Source organism: Colossoma macropomum, unplaced genomic scaffold (assembly GCF_904425465.1).
Source record: "Colossoma macropomum unplaced genomic scaffold, Colossoma_macropomum, whole genome shotgun sequence".
Taxonomy (NCBI): Eukaryota; Metazoa; Chordata; class Actinopteri; order Characiformes; family Serrasalmidae; genus Colossoma; species Colossoma macropomum.
Window position 1 is genome coordinate 28,311,707 of NW_023494789.1, and position 10,124 is coordinate 28,321,830.

Here is a 10,124-nt window from a genome sequence, read left to right on the forward strand (position 1 = left end):
AAAACATTACAAAACAGAATAGTATATCTTTACTGTACAGAAACAAAAGTCTGCATCATTTGACCACATGTTCCTGTCAGCATCACACCTTTTCCTTTCTTGCTTATACACAGTGCTGGGCCCGTACTGAGCCATCCATTGTCAACAAAATAACTTCTGGAATGACCCCGTTTTATAGAGATGGGAATAAGCTGTGATCGGCCTATTTGCATCCATTCAGTCAGCAGTTTGTCTCTATAACCATTATAATATTTTGTGATTTCATTGTGGTCCAACATAGCATTTGTGATTTAACAATTTTATATCCAGATTATTTTCATGTCCGGCTTTGAAGTTAAGTGTAAGTGCTTGTGTAAGAGTGTACATCACGCAAGCACTTACACTTCAAAAACTACACTACACTTTGTAATTTGAGCTACAGAAATGCACAGTTAAGACTGAGTGAGAAGTGAATGAAAGAATTTTTGGAACTGTGTTCACTGAATGTGTGTTGTATTCAAACAAGGAAACCATTGTGCAGAGTTTGGTCCAAATAGGGTGTTGTTGTGCCAACTGTTTGGAGAGTTTTAGAAAGAGAACTCAGTACTGAAAACTCCTTGTATGCAATTGTAAAAAACTGTAAATACCAAATGTCAGTGGAGTTCCAATTCACCCTTCCTCATCCCTACTGAATAATTCTTCTCAGCAGAGGTGGAAGGTGGGCAGTCTTCAGCCCCTTAAGCTGACTGTAGTCAAAGTTTCAAGTTAATGTTTATTTATATAGCGCTTTTTACAACAGGCGATGTCGCAAAGCAGCTTTACAGAAAAATCCGGGTCCGAGCCCCCATGAGCAAGACAAGGGCAACAGTGGCAAGGAAAAACTCCAAAAGCAAGAGATAAGAAACCTTGAGAGGAACCAAGACTCAAAAGGGGAACCCATTCTCCTCTGGTCGACATCGGATAGCAAACAATAACAAAAGAGCAAAATTAACAGAGGATAAGGTTTTAATGTTAGTATAAAATATTAAATACATATAAAAATATTAAAATACAGAAACGGGGAAAAACAGGTTGTAATGTTGGTTGTGAGGACATCATGGGAGAGGGTTACAGATGGTGGTTATGACATGTTTTTTCCTTCGACAAGTTTTTCTTTCTAAGGCTGGGAAGGCAGGACATCAAGTGCAATGCTGATGAAGTGGTTTTACATACTTGCTTAAATTGAAACAATCTTTCTGTTATTGTCAGAAACACTGTGTAGTCAGTTTTGATGCCAATATTTAGCGTTTATTGTGTTGGTTGTTTACACAACGATAAACACAACAAGAGTGCTCTCCATTTGGTGCCAGTGTTGTAGCGATTGACCCTCCTTTTCAGCTGTGATGTGTGTGGGTAATGCTTTGAGTGTTGTAGGTGTTTTTGTGCAGGTAGTATGGTGCTGTGAGAAATGCTTTTAGTGTTTTGGGAACTGCACAGAAGTTTTGGTGCCGTTGGTCAAATTACATGTTTTGTTGATGTTCTAAGTGAAAATCAGTACATCCTCTACAGAGAACACCCATTTTAGTGCACAATTACTGTTTATTTGATGAAATTAATATGGGAAAAATATATAATATAATATTTCATAAAGTAATTATATTATTTCATAAAATAATGTAATATTTCAAAAAATGCATTTAAAAAATGAGAATGACTTTTCCTAAACCTTTGATGAGAATTGTATGCGTGTATGCAATATTTGTCTGTGTGTGTGTTTTGATGACTGATGGTCAGAGCACACACAGCGCATGGATCACATGGATGCTCTCCGTGACAGTGCCAAGCCACTTTGGCCCTCACAGTCCACCATGTGTCTGCTACCACTGCCATATAGGACAATGGTGGATGTCCAAATGACAAACCATCTGGGGCCTCCCCATTAAAGAGCAGTGAGCAAGAGCAGCGATAGTGGTGATAATCCCAGCCTTTAAACAGTGGGGCTGAGGGAGGCACCCAGCCTGCATCCTGCCCGTAATTACCCCCTCACCAGCTCTGCTTTGTGTAGCTCAGAGAAGAAGAAGACTGGCTTTATCCTGCTGACTTCAATACCAGTCTCATCTTCTTCTTGCTCTTAAAGAAGCAACACCAATATTTTACCTAAGGAAGGTTAGGATCTCAATACATTGCTTGCTTTAGAGTTAAATGTTAGATGAAATGGGAAAGAGTAATCATATAGGTTCAGATCTCCTCCTTGCAAGAGGTTTAGCTTATATTCTAAACAATTTAAATTGTATTCTTATATGTAACACCAGCAAAAAGCATTTTTTTCACTTTACTCCAAATATATTCATCCAAGACATATTTGGGGCCTGAAGTGTACTTTACTTGTGCACTATGGTTAATCGCACACTTGCCTCAAGCTGTGCCGCAGTGTTTAGAATCAGAATCACTTTATTTTGCCAGGTATGTTGCGCATATCAGGAATTTGTCTTGATGAGTGCACACACCAGTGACATGTAACCAGACATGTAACCAGACAAGCACACATACATATAAACAAATATTTAACTAACTGGACAAATTAAATAAAAATACAATAAATAAAATAAAGAGTCTCAGAAGACATAATATAATACAATACATTACAGCATGATATGAACATTGCAAACATCACATGTGTACAGTTGTGCAAATATGCATTATGGTACAGAGAGGTTATACTGCAACACAGTAAGGGAGGTTTGTTGGTAAGGGAAGTTTAAAGTGCGAGGTGTCCACTGTGGTTAATGAGCACTACAGTTTTGGAAAAAAGCTATTAGCAGTAACCTGAAAAAGTTGTTTAAAAAAAAAGCACTACCCTTTCATTATTGCTTAGCCACGTTAGCCTCATAGCTAAATTGCAAATCAGTCACCAAACATTTTTTGGGTGACTACATTTTCAGTACAGGCAAATTTATAAACATTTGATTTTTCACTGAAATATTAATATAAAGATTTAGATAATGCTGGTAAATGGTTCCTCACAGTTCTCTAGCACTGCTTCTCTAACTCTATGAATATAAATTGTAGTTAAACCACAACATTAACAACTACAACAACAAATGGTCTTTTTAACCAGGGAGTGGTGGGGGAGTGCAGTGGGAGGACGGAGGGCACGTGCCAGCACTACTTCACATGCCACGCCCCTTAAGCTACCCTTGAAACATGAGCCCATGGCAGATGCCACAATATGAATGATGGATAAGGTTACTGGAGCGAGAAAGATGTCCAAGAACATATGCTCAGAATTGACTTGTATCAGTTTATAAAGGTTCAAGGCGTCAAAATATCCACTTATTTTTATTGGTCTCACTCGTAAAATGCTTTGCAGCTGTGTAAGCTTTTCTCTTTTTTTAGCGTTTTATGCCCTTCAAACAGTCTCCCAGTGCACATTGATTCATCCAGCTAAATTAGATGAATTAGACACCTGGTTTGCTCACATCACTCACATTGGGCATTAGCTGCTTGACCTGCCCTGTACCACACCTGCAGCACACACACCTGTTTTAATGCTCTTATAATACACATACACACATACACACGCTCATACTCTACAACAACGCACCTGTCCAACCATCATGTCCCAGCTTTCATATTACCCTATCCACCTGTCTACGGGGTATTAGACACCTGCTTTTTACAGCAGACCAGCTGTGAGCTCTACCCTTGGCCTATAGTCACAGAGGATGTACTGCACATGGTCTAATTCTGAAGCATAAGATAAAGAATAAGAGGATGTCCCAGCTGACCGTGACAGTGATTGCTGATTTGCAGTGCACACCTTTCTTAGTAAATTAGCTGTCATTCAGCCAAGCCGTTTTGCTTCTGTGCATGTGTGTGTGAGGAAGAAAATTAATGTTCTTGCTCTTAAGTACGTAACAAAATTGAATGATATTATTCGGAATTGACAGATAACGCTTTCTAAACAGATAGAAATAAAAGAGAAGAACAAATCAGTGTTACGTCTGCACATAGCAAAGACCTTACTTCCTAGTGGGTAATGCCAGTAGCGCTGCAATGGTACAACAGCATTTTATACTAATCATGAGAATTAATGAACTAATATATTAGACAGTGGTCTTGTGCTGAAATATCAAATACTCAGTTATTGTATAAATCTGAATATTCACAGTTTGACAAGCTAGACATTGTGAGACAACAGTGTCAGTATAGAAATTTTGTTATGCTACTAAAGTTGTTATGGTCCAAGTTGGCAGTTATTTTTAAACCGGTCTTCCCAGGTTGATAACTTCACGAATTGGTTTGGTTCATTTTTGGCCATAGAGACTGATTATGAACCTGCCATATATTTTATTACAGGGTTCATCAAAGAAACATTCACATTATAAGGGTGTTTCTATACTGCACATTCAAAAACAAGAACAGACCAAAACAGGAACTAATGTAACTTTCGGTTCTAGTTCTAGTTCATTGTTCACCTGCTTGAGAGAAAGCTGGAACTATCATTATAACCGCAATCCATGTTTTAAAGCATCTTTAAAGCATCAAATTTGGCTCATTAGCTACTTTGCTTGCTAGGTAGCTAAACTTATTGACTGATATACTGCACCGCACACACACACGCACACACTCACATAAATGTCTATCTGTGCGGAATCAAGCAATGATTATACTGTTCTCTGTCAAAGGAGTAAAAAAATGATAAACAGTCGTTTTGCAGAGGCCAGCATGAATGCTAATAGCATTAGTTAGCGTCCTAACTAGCTTATTGCTGTTGTTCAAAGAACCTCGTATCTCCAGAATGGTAACTTTACAGGAGAAGGAAAAAACACACTTTACTTTTAATGTAAGTCAATGGAACCAGACGTTTTTCCAAGTCATTATGGGCCATTTCTCTTGGTCCATTCATCATGAATTTTACACACAATGTAAAGGAGATGAGGCACTTTCACATTATGACAAAAACTGAAAAATGACAAAAAAATGGAGATAGGAGGTTTTTCTTTGACAACAACGTTATGTCACCTTAAAACAAACTCTTTACAGAGTAATAATTCTAAAAATAGCGATCGACACATCAACATACCTTTCTAGTTCACTTCCTGGTGATGTAATAGTGACTTTATTTACACCTGAAAGAGTAAATGATTTTCTAAATTGTCATTGGCTTCAGCTGCAAGTCTTACCATACTGGGTTTAATACTGCTTACTTGACTGGATGCAGTTTATTTTTTTGACTTAGCAGGTCCTTCAGTTTTGATCTTTAGGAAACAACTTGAAACTTTCTGTATATTCATGTTAGGTTTAGGTATTTTGAGCACAAAACAGATACAGAAACAGATACAGAACATAGTGTTATATTACACCCTTATTTGTTTGCCTTTTGGCCATTCAGTATTTCATCGGGATATCAGGCTCAGTATCACCCCACCACTTTCTTGCTCACAGCACAATCTGTTCACTCTCCTCCTCCACCATTCCCTCTCTCCTTGATCTCATCCTGTGTTCTCTCTCTATAGCCTTCACCCACTCGCCTGTTCTGCCTTCCATTTGCTCTTGCTCAGAACTTGCTATACTGATCTAGCCACTCTTTCCACCAAATCTTCCGTTGCATCCTGTGCACTCAAGCACCGTCCGCTGGGCTTGTAAATGTGTGTGCTGAGCTTAAATGGATGTCCAAGGCCTTCAAGCTCACAAGTGCACCTTGCTCTCACAAACTCCATTACTCATTGCACTCTAAGATACCATTCTGCCAGACTCCCTGTTTAGGCCATAGGCCCCAACTGCTTTTATATCAGCTGATGTAAACAAAACAGAGATCATTAAAATTTCATAGAGCAGAATGGAGAGAGAGAGGCCTGAGATTTACTCTGAATAAACTGGGTTGCTGCTCTGACTTTGGCAACTGATAAAACAACCAGACTTCTGCTCGCTCACTGCCACACAGTAAAGTCTCCAGTGTTGACTCTTGGAAGTGTAGAGTTATTGCTGTTGTTTTACTTTACTGTTTAAAGGTTATTTTATATTTGCATATATTTTCAAAGTTAATTACATAATGAATTACATTTACATTCGATTAATATTCTGTATGAACAAGTTGAAGTCTGCTTCTTTTGAAGTTTTTATTCTTGTCAATGTTAACGAAAGGCAAAAATATTAAGGGTAATTTTTCTTTCCTCGAAAACAAGAACATGCAAACAGTACAGCTGAATCAAATTCAAATTATTGTACAATGTATGCTCTTCTATTTATGAACACAATGAGCTACAAGTAAGAGATAAATAAACAAAATGGAATATAATGGTGCCTAGAAGAGAACCACGAGGGACCTCGGAGGTAGATCATTTCATTTGTGTCCAACTGGACTTAAACGAGCAGTGTTATTATTAATCCAACACTTAAGGTGTTAATCCAACAGTGGAGATTTTACTGAATAATGGTGTTAAATTCTGGGATTTTAATGGTAGGTGTTTTAATCTTAGCATTTTAAGAGGCGATTATCTGTTTCTTCATAGTTTCTGACATAATTTGTACTGGTTTTCATTGTACACTAATGTGTTCTTTATTCTATGTCTTTGATCAGTGGACTCCAGCACATGTGCAGATGTGTGGGCGCTGGGTGGTGATCTTTGGGTCAAAAGGGCACTGATGGGTGATGATGGAGAGCAGAGATTATGACCAGGGCCCTGTTGTAATTACACTGGTAATGCCTCTCTCCAGATGGACATTTCTATCACAGAGTATATAAAAGGCCGTCAGCATGCTTCTGAGAGTGGATGGCCATTCACGAGAGGAGGAAAGCAGCTTAAACCGAATGGGGAGGAGGATGCATAGTGGATGCCTGCTGCATCCTCAGCCTTTGAAATACTGTTAATGCAGAGAGATCCAGACTTTAATATCATTTCAATGAAGCGGGTAATATGCCAAGCGTGCTCCTCAGTGGGAGGCTGCCAGGACTCCTACTGTTCAGATTGGCGCTATTCACACAATAGAGAGTCAGAGACAGATAGAGCTGGGGAGCACAGGAGGTAATGGATGAATTATAAGTCATAATGGAAAAAGCTGTACCAGCTAGCATGCAAGGATATGGGCTCAGGTTATTGATTCACCCCAGCCTCATCACAGATCAGCCTGTTGATGCGCTCCTGCTTCAGAAATCAACAGCCTGATATTGCAAGCAAGGCCACAGCAAGAGGTTATAGTTCAAATTGTAGTTTTTTACTATCATCAGTTAAATCTAGAGGCTTTTTATTTTCTTATTTACTATATCTATCCAATCACTGTTTGTTCTTAAAATAAGTGGATCAGATCATGAGATTTTTGATGAGAACTGATTGATTAGAAATCTATACCATATACATACCTTTATAAGTCGAGGCTTACTGTTTTTTTTTGTTGCACTTTATTTTTAATTGCACAATTATATGATTAATTATATAGTTACATAATGAATTACATTGACATTGAATTTACATTCTGTATCAACAGATTTGTAAAGGATGTTTTTTTCCATAATATAAGACCATATGCAATAACTTTTACAATACAAATGTAGTATGAATTGAAAGGTTTGAATGTTAAGCAGAATTTCTCTGCTTGTTTCAGTAAGCTAGGAGAAATAATTAATATTCAATTACACCGTACGTTTCTTATCACCAGCAATAACAGGGGATTCTATGAGTTAAGTTAAATAAATGTATGTGGTATTACATCAAGAACTACAGTACAGGTTCATTATAGGAGAGATAGTATAAATACAACTGCCTAAAGCATTGGACATCACAACAGCCAACATGTTATAAATATACATTTATAACATGGTATTATGTGAGGAACCTGCTTCTGGCATGATTAAAGGAGACTGAGTGAAAGTGGGGCATTGCAGGTGAAGTCATCGCTCTATTCTATGGATCTTGACAAATCATCCTGTGTGATAAATAGCCACTTTGATTGCTTTGGCAGGGCTCATGACTCTGTGATGGTACTGTGCAGATCTCACATCCACGGTGGGTGTCTGAGATTCTGCAGCCCACTCTGATGACGAGCATGACCAACGTGATAGAGTAACAAGTGACTGTGACCGAGTGTGTTTGTGTGTGAGAGTCAGGGCTACAAATTGGCTCTGTGTCATGGTGGTGGCTTCCATGCTTGGGATGAGTTCTGCACGATGATGCCAAAGAGCCACACTGTAAGCATGTTCTTGCATGAAGTATAATCTGTGGAAGACTCTCAGAAGACTCTTAGAGCTAGAATGTCATTCTGTGTTTTAAAATGTATTCATCTTCAGAAGCTGAGAATTCTAAAGTCATTATTTCTGTATTGCTGTTATATTCAAATGTATTTATATAATTGCATTTTGAAATACACAGTGAGACATTTTCATTCGACATTCAGTCTATGACAAATAAAGGATTATCTTATCTTAAATCTAGAGTAAATGATGTGTGGCTTGAAATGTACACCAAAAGTGGGGTCAATCTAAAGTCTGAACGATAAACTGACAAATGACAGATCGTTTTTCACCTACAATCTATATGAGTTGAGTTTAAAATAAACTCAAGCTATTTGTTGGCGCTTTTCTGCAATGCTTACTATGTGCTATAGCTGTGACATAGCTATGTACTATGTCTGTCTGCTTCCCAGAACCAGAGAATGCAGTGCAGAGCTCCTTCTTCTGCAGCTTTTAGGTGGCTGCAGTAGGCTTTATATTCTTTGGAGTAAACAGGCCAAAACGTATTCCACAGGATCCGCACTGATATTTAAATATTCATAGATATTTAAATATTTGGACTCATCCCTAGAAGTTTATGAATTTTGTTTCCAATAGACTTTGTCCACTTGTTTCCGTAATCTTATAGAGAGAATTACCGTGCTTTTGTTATCACAGGTTAATACTGCAACATCAAACGGTAAATGTGAAGCAATCAAGTAATATTCGACTTGGGGGTAATGCCTGGTTTGGCTTTTTCGTTTTGTGACATAAACTCTAGTGACCTCTGGTGGCCTGGATGTATGAAATTCCTTATTTTGCCTGCTGTGTGCGCTAATCATGCTTGAAGTTTCCATATGGTTCCGTGCTAATATAATGAAGTTATCTGCAGGCTTAATTGTAATTGACCTTATCATCTTTACCTTTCACAGGTTGGGCTTCCCCATGATGCTGATGACATGTACGATAGCCATGTGCTACCTGCTGGCAACTCACGTCGGACTGGGCTGGAACACCTAAATCTGCCATCTGTACCGCCAGCCAAAGAGACTCTGTGTGTGTGAGAGACAGCGAGAGAGAGTGAGAGTGAGATAATCTGTGTGTGCGAGTGAGCTATAAGTGACAGTGGATCTGACTTTGGGGGATGACAGACTCAGCCTAATGGATGGCGGTGATCAGCGCCGATCAAGCGCTTACGGCCCATGCGTCATGCTGTGAAGGTGTGATAAAACATTCAAACAAGGGAACGCCTGCACCTGCTTAAGGGCTAGGGGTAGTAGTGTATTCCACTGTGGTGCTATTGCCATTTTTAGTGAGGAGTTTTGCTAAGTTTGTTTACATTTGTCAAAAAAACAACCAACCAGAAGATTCCTTATTCTTTATTGTTAAGACACTGTAGTTCTGTTTATATGATTTTATGTGGCCATAAAACTGTATTTATTGATACATTTCAGTTAGATGTATTTGTCAGGCACTGTAACATCTGATGAAAGGGATATTCATGTGTGCCTGTCCAACTAATAACCAAATTTTCCAGTCCTTCCAGATCTGTCATGAATCATGTTCCATTTCATTTCATTAAGTAAATTCAAATTTCATTTACATTCACAATGATGGACCTTGTTAATCCAGCTCATGTAACTAATGTATATGTTCACAGTCTAGTGCAGTGATCATCAACCCTTTATCTACCCACATCAACTCACATTTAACAACCCACACACACACACACACACACCCCACACACACACTTCATCATTCCAGTCAAGGACTTCTAAAGACATACATTAACTGACCTATCCATGCTCCATCCATAGATGAGTTCTATCAGAGCACCGGTTTGATACTGATTGACATGCTTTACAGAATGTTGGCAAAAATGTAATTCAACATGGGAAATTGTAGCACACTTTGGGGCAAAGTTTGCGCCGCCACAACCTCTTACATTAAAAAATGG

At 38.5% G+C, this 10,124-nt stretch overlaps 1 protein-coding gene across 1 annotated transcript in view; it reads left to right on the plus strand.

The window, feature by feature from the left end:
* oca2 (oculocutaneous albinism II) overlaps window positions 1–9,788 on the plus strand; it is a 128,354-nt gene extending 118,566 nt beyond the window's left edge. The window contains exon 24 of the mRNA XM_036570734.1: window positions 9,100–9,788. Within this exon, the coding sequence (XP_036426627.1) occupies window positions 9,100–9,187 (88 nt within the window). The 3' untranslated portion in view covers window positions 9,188–9,788. The remainder of the gene's footprint in view (window positions 1–9,099) is intronic.
* The last annotated feature ends 336 nt before the right edge of the window (window positions 9,789–10,124 follow it).